This window comes from Lepisma saccharinum, chromosome 3, assembly GCF_977018435.1.
Source record: "Lepisma saccharinum chromosome 3, izLepSacc3.1, whole genome shotgun sequence".
In the NCBI taxonomy this organism is placed as follows: Eukaryota; Metazoa; Arthropoda; class Insecta; order Zygentoma; family Lepismatidae; genus Lepisma; species Lepisma saccharinum.
Window position 1 is genome coordinate 85,354,023 of NC_139231.1, and position 19,846 is coordinate 85,373,868.

General features: G+C 39.4%; 1 protein-coding gene across 4 annotated transcripts in view; it reads right to left on the bottom strand.

The window, feature by feature from the left end:
- The window catches only part of LOC145985206 (transforming protein p54/c-ets-1-like), a 266,876-nt gene that overhangs the window by 50,705 nt on the left and 196,325 nt on the right, over window positions 1-19,846 (bottom strand). For all 4 annotated transcript variants that reach the window (XM_083118945.1, XM_083118947.1, XM_083118944.1 and 1 more), the window contains 2 exons: window positions 11,865-12,065; window positions 1,923-2,114 (listed from right to left, as the gene is read on the bottom strand). In XM_083118945.1, the coding sequence (XP_082975071.1) occupies window positions 1,923-2,114; window positions 11,865-12,065 (393 nt within the window). The remainder of the gene's footprint in view (window positions 1-1,922; window positions 2,115-11,864; window positions 12,066-19,846) is intronic.

The following is a 19,846-nucleotide window of genomic DNA, read 5'->3' on the forward strand; positions in this document are numbered from 1 at the left end:
GTACCAATCTACGAAGAAATGCTATTGTACAAGAATTTAAAACTCAAATTTACCTTTCAACATCAAGATATCTTGAAATAATATTCCGCTTGTCATATAGATTGTTCTGAAAAGTAACTAAATAATTAAGTTAACGGATTGAGAGAATTCTGCTTTATTTTCCACGCATCTTTCTTTTGGTTCTTCGATAAAAATAAAAGCTAAACTGTGAAATATGTGTAAATTCAATGGGATTTCGGTTAATAAAAATTGCAACTACGGAGAAAAATTCGTTCATAATTCCCGGAGCCAATAATTCACGCAATTCAAGGAATTCCCGGTAAATAGCCAACCTGTCAAAACATATTTTTCCTTCTTTGGAAACAACATATTTTTCGAAACACAAGTCAAATGTCGAGCTGAACTTTTAACTCTTGCATTGAAAGATAATCAAAATTTATAAAAGTTTGAAAATAATCTTAGTAAGAGAACATTGAGACAAAAAAATATGAGTACTGGTCTGAGTGCATCAACTCTATTGGAAACATACACACAAGCGCGAGTGTATTTTATGCCTTAATTTTTTTCGTAGTTTTCAAAAACCACGACGGCATTCCAAGTTCTGAAAAAATACTTCTGTTTAGAATTTCTTCTAGAGTATTCAAGTGAATCTTCATGACGTTTACTTTCTCCGTTGTCTAGATATATGCAATAGTTTCGTGGTACTGCAAGGCTATTTTCTATCACAAAAAGGTAGACGACACTTAAAGCAAATCACAAGAAGATTCACTCGAATGTTCTAGAATGAATTCTGAACATGTGTAATTTTTTAGATTTTGAAATACTGTAGTGATATTTCGAAATAAATGCATTTTGGAAAAGGTCTCCGTTGGAGTCAGGCCAAAGATGCGTGCTTGTCTACAACGCGTCCACACTTTGAATGCATTCATACCTACGACACCATGATTACGAATAATCGTATTAGCTAATTAGGTTTACTGGTGAACTACGCCAACTGCCACTTTGTCTGGTAAGTCTAAATCAACATTCAGAAGACATTTTTTTTAAAAAAAATAAGCCGACGTATGCAGCAGGTTATCTAAAAAAGCACGTGCTTGCTGAGAATGTGGAATTCTAGCTGTGAGTTTCTCGGGGTGCAAGCGGCTTCGTGAAGACGGGGGCTCTCACGGCCTTGACTGTGGAAACAATGGAACGACCTTCCCTGTCCGCGTTGCGATCTGGGAGGAGCCCCTCTTCCCCCCTGCAACGCCCTGGGATTCTCACACATTTCATTGTTGCTCCGCGTTTGCACACGAATTTCGCACAAGTACATGCGCTACGCAGAGGCAGCAGGTGGATATATTGCTTCTCCCAAAACGCACATCTATCCCCTCTCCTAATTCCTAATCTTCACCACACGAGAATGGTACCCCTCGGGCAAGGCTTGAAGTGTGTGCGAGGAGATCTGTTTTGTTCTCGGCCTCGTCTCGATACATAAATGCCATGTCTTCATCTCGTGCTGGTTCAGCAGTACCAATTATTATTTTCTTTCAGTAAATCTGACCAAATTCGGGCTACATGCTGAGAATTACCAAAATAATAATACTAATAATTTTCTATGGTTAACTCAAACAAGTCAGTTTTTCTGTGCAAACGGAATAGTAGTGGAGAATTATAAAACAGTTATTTTTCTAAGAGTGGATATTGCAAAATATACACGGTTTTTCAAAGTTCTCTCACGTCCTTAACGTTTGTGGATACATTACTGATGCTCTCAAAGGTCCTAGACTAGAATGTTGTGATAAAGAATTCGCCGTAAGATGCGGGCAATCTCGTACACTTCTGAGTTGTAATGATCCCATTGAAGCCAATGAGGTTGTCACAGTGTCCGTGGCTGTTCAAAGAAGCAAGCATGCAGGAAAACAAAAATTGTGGGCACTTACCTTCCATATAAGAGGTGTTGGCCGTACTGCTCGTACTCGTAGGAGCAGGGGCGCTCGGGGAGCTGAGCACCGGGGTCACCTTCTGCTCGGCCATGGGGTAGGACCCCAGGAAGTCGCTGAGGTCTGGCACACACACTGACTCGTACAGGTTGGAGGGAACGTTTTCCAGCGCCGCCCTCTCCTTTTCTACATCTGCAACGAAAGAAAGGATGCTATGAAACCAATTCCCTAAACCTCACGACACTAAATTAGACTTATAGTTTTCAAGTATGATGAGACTTTTATATTCTTACCAATCATAACTGCCGTCAACTTTGAATTATTGGTAAACATGGTTTACAATGTTATACAAATACATAATACATTTTTATGAATTACTTGAGGGCACAACCATCCTGATAACCATTTTCTAGCAAATAAACTGGACAGTTTTGATCTTATCGAGGTAATGCGAGTACAGTAACAATTGTTATTTCTAAAATGTCACGAGTTATCGTTATTGATAAGAATACGGTAATACGATAATAACGGAACTACTGAAAAAATGTAACGCGTTATTTGCGTTACGTTATCCCTTTACGTTACGAATTCTGCATTTATCGCTTAATGGGTTGTGGAAAGAAGATGAAGAGATTGGGAAGATAATGTGGTGGAGTACTAGCTTCGTTCGTAGGCTCGCGAATAATATACGGAGCGAAAATGATGGTGGCAGAAAAACAACTTGATGGTTAAACCAGAAATATTACTGTAAAATGCCATTTGTTTGATGAATATATTATCATTGTCTGTAAACAGACGAGAGATTTTCTTGATATACGTATATATCAGTTGCGCGCTGGGTAGCTTAGCGAGCGAGCGAGCGAGCGAGAGAGAGAGAGAGAGAGAGAGAGAGAGAGGGGGGGGGAGGGAGAGGGAGAGAGAGAGAAAGAGCGAGAGAGAGAGGGAGAGAGAGAGAGCGAGAGAGAGAGAGAGAGAGATCAGGGATTATTGTGGATGGATAATAAATCTTTTCGAGCAAGGCCTCATCTCCAGGAAGCTACCAACTCGCGGCAAGCCACGGCACCTAGCGACCTGTTGAGTGAGATGAGTCAAGGCAAAATGGATAATAAACCTTTTCCTGCTCCCACAAAAATAGGCAATAATTAGGCTGGAGAGTTCAATGAACTAACCGATCTCTAACTACGCACTGGTAATGATCAGGCTGGAAAGTTCATACGAACTGATTGCTTTTTTTTAAGGGATTATTGTCAGGGATTGAAGTGAAGGGTAACGAAGACCGCGGACTGCAGAGAAGACGCTCCACGCAACTGGCCCGCCACCTAGCATTCAAACAAATAGCTCTGTGTCCCTCAATCCCTAAAGATGAGAGTGAAGTCAGCTCACTAAAGCTCGAAAATGTTTCCAGAAACCAAATGGTTGATGTCCCATGAAAATCTGTTCATTATTTGTCTCCAGAAAAGCTCCAAGACATATTTCACATATGCCATAATGCATGATTATTTTAATATTATACCTTTACTATATGAACATCCGCATCCTAGCCACATATCTCAAATTTAACAGTGTTGCATCACATTTCTGTTTTCGTAAATGTGCTATGGAGGTGTGCTCTGTTAAGTACAAAAGTGGCAAAAGTGTTATTTGTCAATACCCAACGCGGCAGTAAGATCCAAAACGTCCAATTAATATTTGTACGAATGTTAGTGACAATGGTTCTCTATTATTAGCATGTAATCTTATTTGGACATTATCCACTGTCTATAGTTTAATCTACTATATATTTTTTGACTGGGTATCGATAATTGAACACGTCGTTCTCATGCCGGTGGTGGAAACGACGGACCTGGGATTCTACTTAAAATCCGGTGCTAAAACATTCACTTACATGGTGAAAATTGTTTTTGCATTTGTGAAAATGTACAAGAAAAACTCCCTAATTATCAATTTGGACAAGGACCACAGGATAAGGAGCAATTGACCACCAATTACAAACTTTCCTTCGTTAGTTCCATAATGGAAGAAATACATTTTTGACCCAGTTTACAAGATCGCACTTAACAAATGCCTTGAAAGTGTTTGTTATTAAGAAATCAAATGGAGCGTTCACCAACATCCGCACGGAGGTCACACAACTTCAGTTCATTACTCCCTCGAGTTTCATTTCGTCCACTGCAACCTTCCTTGTCTGGCAGGAAGGTCATAAGAACCATTTAACAAGGCAATAATAATACGTAATGCACGTGAAAGGGGATTATAAACTAATATATACAACAAGAGACCTTCGGGCTATCATTAATCTACATGTATATATTATCATCAACTTGTGGTGTACAAAAATATTTATTCATCGGAGAGTATGCACTAGAAAGCACGTGTCGTTCCTATACAACGCGTCGATATACTTCTTGTATATACTACATATATATAATTCACATAGTTCGCTGATTAAGGGTCAACTCAAGCCCAAATCTGTTAAAGTCCGTCCTCTAGTTCCCCAGAAAACAAGTTTTGAAAAGATCGGTAATTAATTTAAGATGGCGTCTTGCTTCAAAATGGCACTGGTTTGATCGATGACCTCAACATCAGACGAACACTGGGGTGACATTGAATCAGTGTACGAAATAACTATCATTTCCTTAACGTACTCTTACAATTCGGATTTTTAGTTTGAAGATTATGACGGTAAATTTAAACAAAACCGTGAGTATGTCAGTTCTAATAAAATTTAAATGGATACTCTTTTTTTTTATTTTTGATTGTTGTATGTTGTAAATCAACGCTGCAGGATTTCCAAGTGCTCTTCCAGAGGTATCTTGCTGAACGTCACATTTGATTAATTAAATTGTAAAATACAATAACGACATTCTCAACTGTTAACTGCACTGAAACACAATGTAGTTGTAACTTTTGATGGTATTATACAGTAATTGGTTGATTGATTAATTCGCTTTTTGTGCCACTTTTGGCTAATTTGCGAAGATGGGGATGAATGATGAGAGTATTATAAGTTATTACAATAGACGGAGAGTTTGCCAGCTCTTTCACTAGTGTATACAGGAACACAAAATTTCTTGTCGATAAAAATACCTGGTAGGAATGAACCTTGCTAAGATCCAGCATCGATAATATCGTTGATGCTCAAATTTCATCCGAGAATATTCGAAATGCTCTAGCAGGAATTTTAAACAGATCTATTTGTCCAGAATTTAAGATAAAGCATTTCAAAATAATGAAAAAAGGATCGTCAAAACTGCTGAGTAAGACACACAATGCTTCAAAAACAAGTATTGTTTTCCGCAATACGTAATGACGCTAACAAATACGCCTGTGTATCTAAACTTCGAATATAATATTTATACGTGAATTCCTTCAAGCTTTTAATTCTTGCGCTTACGCACACGTATGTGTATGTTTGTGTGTACGACAAAAAAGTTTCACTTTTCGCGTGTTTCCTGTATTTAATGAAGTTGGTTGTAAAACCCACGTAAGCAGAACCAGCTGGCCCGAGGCAAATTGTTTTCAGGAAAAACTCACAATCCCTCTTTAAGAAAATACATTGTTTCCTATCTGAACAATCTTAGGCCGCTAGTTTTTCCGAATCTGTTTGATTGCTTTCGGAAATTGCACGATAAAGGCAGTTTTTTTGTATTGACGACTGCTCTGAATCACTAATAATGTATTACAAGTTAAAATTATGTGCGTAAAGCTGCAAATGTTTAACTCCCGAGCAAAATTATGGGAATTAGAACATGTACGTGAAAAGCGAAATAATCTACTTTATGTTTCCACAGACAAGGAAGCATTTATTTGTATTTTTTTTTTTGCACTCAGTGACACCCACTCATATTAGCGTCAGCTACAACACGGAAAGGAAATAATTATTAAAATCATCTTAAAGAGTTTCCAAGAATGTCTTCCAGTACTTTAGTGTTTACTTTGTAACAGTTCTCCCCCACAAACAAAGACAACAGAAACCATACACAAAACTAAATAAAATGCTGATGTTAAATTCTTGCCAACAATAATAGGAATAGTTAGACACTCTCAATAAAAAGAATATATTTTAAGTAAAATTTCTAAACATATAACAATAATTGTATGTGTGTTTATATTTTATTTTACTTGTGTCACACCTAAAGAATAATGTAGATGGTTCAACTCTTGAATCCACCTAAAACTTCTCGATTATCGTCGCTTATGTCTTAGGGGCATAAGCGACACTTCATAAAATGTTCATCCGCGGATTTTAGAAACCTTCAACTGATACAATAAAATATCATGTTTCTAGGTAGAATGCTCAGCGCATAGTTTAATTTTATTTAAAAATGCAAACATAAAAAATGCGACTGGCGTTTAAGCCCCTACGTTACATAACATGTTCTACTTAATATTTGTTTAGAAATTTCTAGCTTGACATTAATTACAAGAAACGCTGTAATGTTAGACGTGGACACTTAGAAGAATAAGGTAAAGTGTAAACGCTGGGTAGTTTCAAGAAGTATTATTGCTCGTATCAAACGTAGATCCTGAAAGATTGTTTAGGACACACTCTTTTCGAAGTAAACGTGGAAGTAGCTGCCGTTCATGTTCATTTCTTACTGAGGAAAACGTAAAATGTATTTTGTTGTTATAATATTTACAGACTTGCCTAACGTCACACGAATTTATTCACTGTGATTTTGATTCGATTCGATTTTTGTTATTTAGCGATGCTTTTCCGCCAGTTTTGGCTAATCGCGACGATGAGGATGAGTGATGGTATGATGAAACTGATGGAAAGACACTTGCAAATAGCACACATGACCAGTCAAGGATTCGAATCCGGCACTCCTGACGTTGTAGCGCGCTGTACTAAGCACTTAAGTCATGGAGGTTGGCTTTTATTTTTTATTCAATGTGAAAACTCGTAACCCAAGAAATAACACAATACCGATTTGTTCTTTTTTACATTAAATCGCGAAAAATAACACCAACTTGCAAACAAAATAAAATAGGTTGCGATGGGACAATAAAAGTTCAAGCCCCCTACCCGTTACATGAAATCTCCACGCGAGCATCGAATCACGTAAACACAAATGAAAGCAGAATGACGTGGCAAATGTTGATAGGTGGGCAGCAATTTTTGCGTTATCATTTTCTACGCAGGAATCACGCATCACACTTTGCGTTTTGGAATTTGTTCCAGGTACTTCATGTGCTACACATGAACTTTACAATTCCACACCGCACATCCGATTAGCTGTTAATTATGCAGCAGAAGTAACAATTAAAACAACTTAATTTCAAAACAGGAGAACAGGATGGCAAAGCGGCAAGGACTGTTTTTCTTCCTATTCAACACAAATCAGAGGGTGGCAAGAGGAGAATCTACCAAACGTCGAGTAAAGAGTAACTCGAAAAAGTTATGTTCGAAATATCTTACGTATCTATGTCCATTAAATTACTTTTATTAAACAAGAGTCACGTAGTGCCAAAAAATATTAACGTCGCTCCCTAGATGAAAATTTCGAAATAACATTATTGTGAAGGTTATAATTAAACAGAAATGCTACTTAATTGCGTACATTTGGAAGGCTATTTAAAATATACCTTTCTAAATTAATTTTTAAACCAAAAAGCTTTGTCAAATGGAATGTTGTGACGCGTGATCAGAGCATCAGCACTTGATTTCTTGCTATTCTCAAGTACTACATTGCTTTTTACTTAGCTTTCAAGTCATTTGCACAAATCTTAGAACTAACTCTTCAGCTACGATTACTTATCAAAATAAGTCACGGAGTGGAATGTATTTTGATTGGGACGGGAAAATTGCTACGATGGTATTAAATCTTGTCAATGACTCCTCCATAAAGATGAAAGAGTACGAGCTGGAGCATCGACACAGTTCTTATTTCAGTCTGTACGAAGCGACAAGTGAAAATTAAGAAGTGCGGTGGACAACGCAATCGGAGGAAGGTGATCCATAGCAGAGGCTGACATCAGGTGCAGTGATCGGTGGAGAGAGAGAGAGAGAGGGAGGATATCCTACTTCCCGAACCAGGCCCACATCCCTTTTCCTGCTGTGGACCACCGAAGCACTCTTCCTTCCCGTCAATCGGGCAGTTTGAAATCGGGACAGGAACAAGCAAGACACGCGGTCAATCTTCTCCTGGCAGGACGAGCAGGAGGACGGCGACGTTCTTCTCCTAACAGGATGGGCCATTCTTCTCCCAGCAGGAGCAAGAAGACGACGGCGTTCGGTGCGTTCCGAAGACAGTGCAGTGATTTTTCAGTGCGGGGAGTTTGTGCACGTGCGACCGTGGGCGGGTCCCCTTCTGCCGGCCGTGCGGGGGAGGCAAAAGGAGGTGCCCTGAGCTTTGGCTTACCGCTTTCAGAAGATCCTCGCAGCCTCCCAGCGGTAGAGTCTCCTGCGTGGCATCTGGCCTCGCAGGTGAGCATGCGAAGCCCCGGCGCACTCGTTGGAGCGAGACAAGAAATTTCGGGATCGCCGTCGAACAGGATGCTGGGAGAGGTGGAGAGGGGTGTTGCGGGATGGAGAAAGAGCTCGAACACAATCGCAGCCACTGGTCAACTTCCGGCCGCAGGAAATGTCCACGTCCCTCCCCCTCGCCCACGACATCCATTCCACATATGCAAGCGCACCACGACAGCGTTACAGATACAATTCATGCGGCAAGTTGCATGGATTGAACCATAACACCACGTAATCCCCCCTCTACCACCCCCTTTTCGGACTGTGATTAACAGTATAGTGAACTAATTTCCAAAACTCATAACGGTTGAACGCAGGGAAATTGCCACATCCGCAAATGGAGGATATGATAATTGTATTTTTATTTCGATGGGTAGATTCAATTGGTGGGGGAGAATTAGGGAAAGAAATCTTAATCCACTCGGGCAAATAGTTCGAATTCGATATTGGGATGTGCGATTCTGGAATTGACAGCTCACTTCTGTTTTAAATCAAAGTAATAACACTGTAAGAACAAAGGGGATGGAATGCATAGATTCGTTCACAATAACGTAATGGGAACGTATGAAAATCAAAGTTGTCAAACTATAAAACAAATACGCAATTCAATTTCGTATTTTGTTTTTCCATATTTCAAGTTTGACTAAATATGTTGTCACCTGTTCCCTTCACCTGTTCTCAGTGCAGCTGGCTTATACCTACGTATACATGGGAAATGCTTAAACTCCTTATTACAACGATAACTATTAGCCCTTATAGAATATGCCTAGATTCTTCCAATGGTCAACATATATAATTAATTTAAAAAATAAAGGTGCTGAATACAAAAGAAAACAAAATTGCCCTGTGTGCATTCCATGCCAAGGAAAGTACACAGGGACAGCATGTGGAGGTAAGGCAACACACATTCACGATCCGGCTGCTTTTACAGCCCTTCTCTCAAGGGTTATACAGCCCTTCATGAAAAATTTCGTTAGGGCCAGGACAGCAGTTTATGCAAGAACATCGACAGAAAAATCGCTTCCCGAAATCACCCACTTCGGGAATCAAATTTGTCTCTCTATAGTGGCAGTCATAAGACCTACCAACTGGACCGTAGCTACATGCATATTTATCTTATTTCGCGTCGCCCTTCTTCACATTTTCATTAATAGCGACGATGAGGATGATTTATACGAAACTGAAGGAACACTCGCAAAGAAACACTCATGTCAGGACTCGAACCTGGGATCTTCGGTGGCGACATCGTGAGTGGACTGCTAACGCGTTCGAGCACCGAAGCGGCATCATTGTTTCCATATACACGCCCGAGTGTGTACGGACCCATACATACAGTATATAATGACAGGAATTCTACTGTCATATTCCATCCATTTACTAGACGCCTTCTTTCGAGGGGAAAGACGAAACCCTACCAAGAAAAAACGTGGAGCAAGTTGTCCACACGCAGAGTCTTCCTTCCATTTTTCCAAGTAGCGAGTGTCAAGGTCTTCACATTCTCCAGTGAACCTCTCACGGTACTTGTAGTTGATAAGCATGCTTCACTTTCTCCACAAAGTACCAAAGCACGCCGCATTTCTGATAAGAACAATGTTCGCGGCTTGCTACGTGAAATAAACCCCAAGTTCAAGGACAAGAACGAGTCACCGATAGCAACAACAACGACGTTAAAACTAAAAGGCGATATCAAGCAAAGGTTTGCAGTTGAACTTAGACGTTCTGTTAAGAACCTCCGTTAGATAATAACTGTCAAACTTAGGAAAAGTGATTTTCCGAATCTAGTAGGTTTCAAAGAAAAACATTCGACTATAATCATTCAAGTTATTGATGAAAACAAATTTCTAAATCAAAGCCCAATATGCTCGTAGATTCGTGGGGCCATGTAGAATAACGTTTATCCTCCTAAAATTTCAAAAATATGGATACATCTATGCTCTAAAATAATTCACTCAAATGATATAGTACAGCGGTTCTTAATCTTTCACTTAATCACGAAACCTCCTTTAAATATTTTTTGTCTTTGTTTTTGCGTACCCTCAGAACGTAACTCAATATTTGAGGTCCTAAAGTAAAAGGCCAATAATGCAATTTATTATAATACCCATATTTTATTGGAATATTTTCGTTGACTGATTCAAAATTTTGGTGTTGAAGTTTCATGAGGACAATTGGGGAACCTACTTGAAAGCAATAGCAATAGACTACGGTCATGAGAGCCGGAAAACAGTGGCGACGGGACTCGATGCGCAGACCACGCGTCACCCAAATTAAGAGCGCTTGGTAGCTATGCTCTGTATCTCAAAGGGCTCTTGCGCCACGGAGTTTTAATTATAAATTTTTGTTCGCTTGTTGAAGACCTGATAATGTTTCCTTTTTTTAATTAAGAAGTTTTGTATACAAACACACTTTAATAAAACCGATAAAAATATTATCTTTTACGTCTAGCAAGTTGCGTAACGTATCAATTTTTAAATAGGTCAAAGGTAAATTTATCCCCCTACACATTGCAAAATGCCGTGATGGTATATGGGGGATGTGGAGGTATGGCCCCACACATTCACAATCTCTGCTATTTGGGGAGGTGATATGATCAGCATAACGCTCCGGATGCCTTTCCTCCTTCCCGGGTTGCCCGCCTCTACTTGGAGCTTCGTGAACGTCGGAGCAGCTCCATGCAGGGACATTATTGGCAAAATTCCCACCTGAAATCATTCACTCCGAGAATCGAACCTGGGTCTCCCGCGTGGAAGCATACGTCTTACCGACTGGACTACTGTATACATGCATATTTCTCTTACTTCCAGTCGCTTGTCTTAATTAAATACCTAGTCTATTTTCCTCGAAACTTCGCAACAAGCATAAAAGCTCGTTAACATTTCTTCAAGCCTTCGTGAACCCCTTGGAGGAGCAATGCGGTCTTTGGCCGACGCCAGCGAAGCAGTTTTCGAAAATTCCTCTCCTCTTGAAAAACCGCTATGATATTTCACAGTTTGAGCAATTACACCTGCTTAAAATTCCTTCTGGATCGTTCACGTGAATCTTCATGTGGTTTGCTTTCGCTGTTGTCTAGATACCTATGATGGAAAATAGGCTTACGCAGACACGAAAACTATTGCAAATATCTATCCAGACAACAGAGAGAGCAAACCACAAGAAGATTCACGTGAACGCTCCAGAAGGGATTTTAAGCAGGTGTAATTTCTTATCGTATCAAATATCATAGTGGTTCTTCGAAAGAAGAGGAAATTTCGAAAGCGAATTGGCTGACGTTGGCTAAAGGTCAAGTGTGGCCTTAGGAACCGATATTTTAATGCATTACTGGAAAGTGTCCCCCACCCCCTTTCCGAAAGAATGGGGGGAGCTGAGTGAAAACAACTGCACAATAAATACTAATATGTGGTTGGGCTGATCATAGACAACTTCTCACAAGTCAGAATAAAAATACATGCCCTAAGAACAGTGGCGCTCACCTTTTTGTAATATTTCCAGGTGCTCCCACAAGATATCTCCCATGAAGGGCGGAGCCCTCGACAGGAAGGCCTCCTTGCCCATGGCGCAAATGTCTTTGCCCTTCATGTGGAACTGCTGCGGCGTAACCCCTTCCAGGGAGAATTCTCGGATGGCCCAGCACAGCCAGTGGGTCACGTGGGTCTCACTCCACTGCCTGGGGTCTGGAAGAAAGGAATAAGAGCATCAATTAAGATACGGTACTTCTGATCATTGCACTGAAATATTATGGTCGTGCGCGATCTTCTAGTTCAATAATTTTCTAAAACAAAAATATACGATCTTAGAATAATAGAAAACAGAATCAACTGAACCATGAATGCGTCTCGATACCTAAACTCTAGTCTCGGTCTCGAAGAGAAAGTCTTGATCTAGTTTCAAAATATTAGAAAAAATAGTAAAAAATGGTTATCAAAGAATTATAGAATTATTATTATTAATATACAGGGTGAGCACAAAGTCGCTTTCCCCAATAAATGAACAATACTTGTTTTGGGGAAAGCGACTTTGGGCCCACCCTGTATGTAGCTTCACTAAATATTCATATTATTTTTGGACAGGGGAAAAGAGTGAAACTAAAGTTTCGAGATCGAGATCGAAACAGGCTTCTTCATTCACGAGACGAGACGGGTGCAAAATTCAAAACCTCACATTAACAACCGTAATTTTGTAATACGGGCGACATATATTTTTTTATATTAATAAAGACAAAACATTATTTAGTGGTGTTGAAAATACAAAAATGTTTAAACTTCTCTGCTCAGTAGTCTTCTCCAGTCGCGAATTTTGTCCTTCGCCTGTTTAACGAAAGAATTATCCCGACTTCGCACGAAGCAATTAGGACATATATAATTAAATTTATTATTGAAATATTCACCTTCGTGTACTCACTTTACTTACCCCCGAGAAAATTTAAATACGACCCTAATACAACCCTATAAAGTCCATTTTTCAAATTGCAACTAAGTGGGGGCGCAATTAGGAAGATGAGATTTGCAACCTCACTCCGACATTGACAGTATTCCCAGCCATCACGGTCCTGCATGAGGTCTTTAACTAGGGGTATACGCAACCTCGCCTTACACAAACGTGAATTGGGTTGCAGAAATCAAGGCGCATTGGTGCCTTCCAGCAACTTCTTGCATTTACGCCACTTTTTCGCGTGAATGAGAATGAATTATTAGAAGGTGAAAATGACGAAGGGGAATTTAACATACATGCCAGGCCAATGAATTTCCAAAAAACATCTGTAGAACCCGCACAACACCACAATTTCGGGACAATCTCGGAGCACAAACCACGAAGGGCGGGTTCCTTGGAGATCATAGAAATGTATTCTCAGAGTTGTAACCATCCCACTTTTTAGTAAGCAGACAAGTTTTTCAAAAATATGGTTGTCACAGGCATGGTCAATTTGCAAATTTTGCCTTTCCATTTTACCGGTATCGCGTTGTCTGCCTGTTACTTGGTACATATTCTAGCAGTTATTAGAAGCCATATAATTAGATGTGAATTGTTAAAATTCGATTCCAGGTTCCATAGGAGCTTCGTGTACTTTTATTGGTTGAATTTGGCTACCAATTCAGCAATTTTGTGACCACGATAACTGCTATAAATTTAGAGCTTTTTAGCTAAAACGTTTATAGCAACTGGAAACCATCATGCATTACATTTAGGCGAAATTGAAAAACCTATCCATAGAAAAGTAAACTAAGTTATTTTGAATTCAAAAATATAATTAGTCCATTTTGATGTTTAGAATGTAGTAAATAATGTAATGTTATATTTTAATGTTAATCATTTTCTACTTGCTGCTTGAGAGAATATTTTTCAGATCTGTATCACCAAATTACAAAGAATAACACCAAAAAGTAATTAAATTTAAACCAGACATTTGATCTGACAATGAAATGAAATGCATAAATAAAAATGTATTCCAGGATGTCTCCTGATGCAACACAACACTTCATTTTCGCCTTCGATGAAGCATGAACAAAGAAACCACCCAATTTCATGTATCAATCGATGCATTTGACAAGCATAAAATATAAATATGATGCATTTTTATCTGATTTTAAAACTAAGAAATACTAATTGAAACTTATATTCGAGCAAAATAGACACGTTTCAACATGGCGCACGTTTCACCCTATTACGGCGAAACTTTGAGAACGAATACGTGACGCAATTGATACACAGGAGATACATTTTAAATTGGAAGTAAGTAAACAAAAACGATGAATTTCCTGGACCGTTTGTACCCACCCAAACTCCAGGAACAGCGTGGCGTTATATAAAGAATCGCCAAACGACCTACTTCTTCCCAAACAAAGGAATCCCCAATCCGAGATCTTCCTAATCCAAAGCAAACGCCGCAATTAACAAAGTTCTTGTTTGGCGTAAAAAGTAGCCGAGCCAACAATCAGAAACTGTTCTTTTATTTTCCCTGAATTTATGATTAAGCAATTAAGCGGTTCAGCCATCGCAAACAATAGGAAGCGCCGCGAATCTTTTGTCTCTGGAAGAGGCTTTGCGGGGGCCATTGTTGTTGTTCAGAGCATCAGCGGCGATGGATGTGTTGTTTGTGGCATCAGGCAAGGTTGTAGACTTCGAGGGGAAAATATTACAAGGACATTTTATTTCCTTTCGCCACTGCACGACATCAACGCAATGTCATCCGCATCAGTTCAGTCTCTGTAAAAGGTCCCATTACCCACATGAAAAATTGCCTAACTCAGAAAGGTGTCACGAAGAGACAGGCTTGTTTGGCCACTAATTCAAATAGACGATCTTGCCAGTGCCATTTTGCTTAGAATACGTGTACATTTGTTTATAAATTCAAAAGAAAAACTAGTAATGGCCGCATATTATCATTTATCGTTAACCCCCCCCCCCCAAAAAAAGACAATTTGAACAAATTCGTGCTTGGAGTGTAACATGTAATTTCATTAATGCCATAACTTTTAATATTTTTTTATAAGTCCTTTTTAAGCACACACAGGACTGGGTGTCATTGGACCTACCTGTCTCTGTAAAGGCATTTCAAAATTTCTTGTGGTTTTGGAAAACTGTTACTATATTCCGAAGTCTGAAACTACATCTATTTAGAATTTATTCTAGAGCCTTCAAATAAATGCTCATATGCTTTACTTTCGCTGTTGTACACATATATTTAATAGCCTCGTCGCACTGTAAGCCTGTTTTCTATTTCAAATATCGCGCAACATGAAAATTCACATGGAACACTCTAGTAGAAATTCTAAGCAGATTTTCTTGAGAATTTACAATAGGGCAATGGTTTCTGAAAACGAGGGAAATTTTCATAAACGCCTTTGCTGAGACAGGTCAAATATCCAGTGGCACCTTAAGGCCTCGTCCTCGGAATGGAACCGAGATCCTTCCACGTGCGCGAACTGTCAGTGCCTCCGTAGAACATGAGGGAACTTGACGGTGAGATGGAAAGAACTTACCCTACTCGTGATACAAAACTTCGAACGCATGGTACAAGCAGGTGTAAATGGAGAAGTTATTTTGTTCACCTTAGAAAGAAATTTATCCTTCTTGGGGGAGGGAAGAAGGGGAAATTCTGATGTGTTTCTTACATTACAAATATTATAAATTAAATCTATCTTTAGGGTTACAATTCCGTAAATGGTTTCAAATAGTTATTTGGCATAAATTTTATCTCCTTTGTGGAATGATATTTTTTATCCGGGAGGAAAGAGCTGCTTGAGGGCCAAGATCTGCCAAGCGGTTTTCATTTGGAAGCGCGTTGTCAGCGCATCGAGTCCAATTTCATCTGTTGTCTGGTTTTTTACTTCTTCAAAGTGTTAAATTCCCCAATTGTCTTCCCGATGATGGGTCAGCACCGTAATTGTGGAGCTCCCACAGGGAATCGAATCAAGTACCATTCGCACCAAAGCATACAGAGCTACTTGGGCTACTCTGGTGTTCATAGCGGTTGTAGTTCTCCATTGGGAGTCATATTTCTAAATAAATAAAATGTTGGAAAAACAGAAAGATGGGAAAATACAGCACGTACATGATAAAAACGAAGTTATATCAGTCGTTTTCGAAAATCATGAGTATGCCAATATTTTTTTAAAAAAAATCCACTTTCGGAAATATTTTCCTAAAGGTTTGCTTTACGTTAAAATTAAGTAATAGTTAAACGGAAAGCGGCTTGCTTTGTTCCGCGATTCTAGCCATGCAAAAATATCACCAGGAGAAAGACCTTTTCGTAAGAGTTGGCACCCCTGAATCCCCTCCCTCCGACTTACATCTTGGCCCCGCCACTCCACCCCCGCACCTCTCCTCTCCTGCTCGCATTACATCACAGCGAATTTCCCCGGATGCTGTGACGTCACCACGTCCCCGATTCTGCGAAGCGAAAAGATGGAATCGCGCACCTCGCCAAGCCGAAAGTGGGTGGGGGGAAGGAAGAAGGGGGAGAGCATGCCTTTTGAGTGTTGTTATTTCTTTTAGAAAACAGCTTCCTCAAACATTAAATAATTTCATCCTCCTCTGTCGAAAAGTTAGTGAAAATCGTGAAAGCGGAGCAATTAAAGCCAAGTGAACACGCATCTCGAAAACCCAAGCAGAACACTACCACAGTGAACGTCGACATTACTTCAGAAGAGTGGCAGTTTTAATGCTGTTTACATTAATCAGTAATCTCCGTTTTCGCCCATTATATTAAAATGCAACATTGAACTTTTCGATTACATCACACTTTCATTTCTTGTTCACTGTCTTTCTGTGTCCTCCTGCATAACATAATATTTGGTTTTATGACTTTTCTCTGTAGTTTCCAATGCTTAAGAATTTTACAAGCGGAAAAAATCTGGCAAGAAACCAACGATAACAACGACACCTTTAACATGCAACAAAAATGCATGAAATAATAATATGGTCATCTTATCTACATTTTGATGAATACTATAGAAAGAGTAGTTTTTTGTGTCTTGCTCGATAGCGTAGTGTAAACGTCGTTGCCTGGTAGTTAAGGGGTCACAGGTTCGATACCCGTTGGAGGAACATAGTTGTTCGAATCCCACTTTAAAACTGCAGACCCAGTCTCTATTTCTGTGAACTTAAAAATAAACTCCAGATCTGTATTCTCTTTCAAACATTAGCTGTTGAGGATCTTGCACCACTATATGTTGCACTGGTTACCTAGATCATTTAAGAAAATAGTGTAGGTATTGTTAGAATCACGTCAAATTTGTATTGGACAAAACATTCATTTGACATTTCACAAACCAAGGTTTCCTCGATTACCACGTCAATAATGTATCATATTAATTTTTACGAAGTATGTTGTTTGCATTGTGAATATACGTTATAAACACATTACAGGGACAGAAGAAGAGGGAGGGAGGTGGGGGAGGTAGGAAGAAAAAGAGAGAGATAAAAGAAGAGGGAATGGGAGAGGGCAAGAGAGAGGGGGGACAGAGCAATGCGTAGAGTAATGGCACGTCAAGTATGTCTTTATTCAGAGACTCGCACTTCAAATTGCAAGACTCGCCACCTGGGCATTCCGAGAATGTTTCAAACTTTCCATCCTTGTTTACTGAGGGACTGTTTGCCTTTGATAAACATTTCTTAGCCAGAAACAAATTTCGCGGCTCTTTTGCCTTACGCTTCGAAGATAATGGCAGACACATTTAAATAAGCGAGAAGAAAAGACGCCGACACCAGATAACAAGGGCACAGCATCGCCTTGGGCAATATACAAACAACGCTTGTTCACAGAGTCAGCTACACCTACAACCACTAAGCGTACTAAGAATATTCCTCGCCTCCCAAGTCGCTCAACTAAAACTCTCAACAACTGTAACAGCGAAGACTGGCGTTTTCCGGTGTTTCCTCATTGAACGATAAAAAAAAAAACATCGTGTAATTGCATTTTACATGTTTGTAGGCACATTATAACAGTCATAGGCGCTTTATTAAAGTTCGAAAGTGAAGAAAATCTTCCTCAAAGCAAAAACTTAAACTGCGACAAAGCACGAAAATTTCCATTTTCTCCGCCTCGAACCTTTGACCTAAGCCAGCAAAGTCATTTTAGAATATTCACCTCCTTTCGAAAATTGCTACGATATTCCAAATTCCGACGAATTACCCTAGTATAGAATTCCTTCTGGAGCATTCAACTGAATCTTCTCCTAGTTTGGTTTCGCTCTTGTCTACTCGTACATATATGTGACAGAAAACAGGCTTACGGTGCCACAAAACTATAACTACATCTAAACAACAGTGAAAGCAAACCTCAAAGATTTGCTTGAATGCTCAGCAAAGAATTCTATAAAAATACAAATTTTCTGAATTTTTACTATCACAGCGGTTCTTCGAAACGTGCTGGCTCACGCCAAAGCTCGAGCGCATATTTAACATCAGCAATGAAAAAAGTAGGAACCACATTTGAGGTTGCGGTTGTTTATGACAGGTGACTGACCAATGGAATACTGTCCTTCTTGGACTTCCGAGATACTACGGGCCTCACACCAGCTTCCGAGACACCACAGAGTTGGACCAGTATAATCTATTTACAACATTTAACACAACGCATTATAAAAGCTTAATATTTAGTTTTCTGACAGAATCGATCCTTGTTAATTCAGAATATTGCTTTCATCTTTAAGAACATTTCAAATAATAGAAAAACAAAAATATATAAATAACACTGATGAACGTAGAATCCGATCTTTACAGTTCTGCATAATCTACCTTTATTTTGCAAATTATTAAATTCGTAAAAAATTCTCAGCGTTCACATCTAACTGCTATTCAATTGCTGTGTAGTAAAAAATTACAGGTCCGCTTTCCGTATGCAAGACAATTTTGTAAAATTTTACGTAGAAAGGGGTTGAGAAAAGAGCTTGTAAGATTGGAATTTCGTATTAAATAAGCTTTCATTCTTGTAGACGAACGAGAGACTGGCGCCTGGACCTATGGTCCGCACAATCATTTGTGGGGTTTGTGTTCTGTACCTACATGTGTGTGTGAGTGTGTGATTCTCCGTTATCACGTTCAACTAATCACCACTTGTCATTGCTGCGATTAATAAAAAAAATGGAAGAAAAGTGACGCGAAAGAAGACAAATCAATACGCTCCAGAGATCGTTAGGGAAGATGAACCCTTCTCTCGCATGCACGGTATGTTTTCAACCTAACCTTGGGAGGACGCACAATGCTGTAGCCGACCGTCCCCATAGCCTTTTTGCTTCGCCCCTCCCCCTCTTTGTTCCGAAAGGGGGAGGCAGTGCAGACAGACCTTGAGTCGCGAACTCTGTCATGTGATGCGAAGTGATGATGGAGAGGAAAGGGGGGGGGGAGGTGACTGTCGGAGCGTGAACACACAACGCACATTCGCCGAGCTCTACTCTGGAGAAGAAAAAAAAAACCTACAAAATTTGCAAATTTATACATACGTTAAGTGTAACTGAAACAAAGCAACGAGATTATCTTGAAAACATTTTAACATATCGTATTCTATAAAGAAACATGATAGTTTTGTAAAGACCCGTAGAAGTAATTTTCCAAACACAACGTTAATTTTAGCGACTATAATTTATTTGTCTTTATATTTAAGTTATTTTACGTTCTTCTCTTCTTTGTGGATTAATTGCGACGATAAGGATGAGCAATAGATGATACACCCATGCCTTCCAACGCCAGGGTTCGAAACTGGGGCATCTGACTTCTTAGCACGTTAAGATGATCACTCCACCACGGAGGCTGGTCTTAAGCTACAAGCACTTATGTATACGTAAACAGATTGCAAATCAGGTTATAGTGGCTGTTATTATGCAGGATAGTCTTGTGTTATTCGCTAGTGTTCACAATATAAAAACGTATTTACCTCTTTTAATGATCACTCAAATGAGAAACTACACTTTCCTAACTCACACGCATATGTTAGTATTCTTTTCTGGGAAGAAAG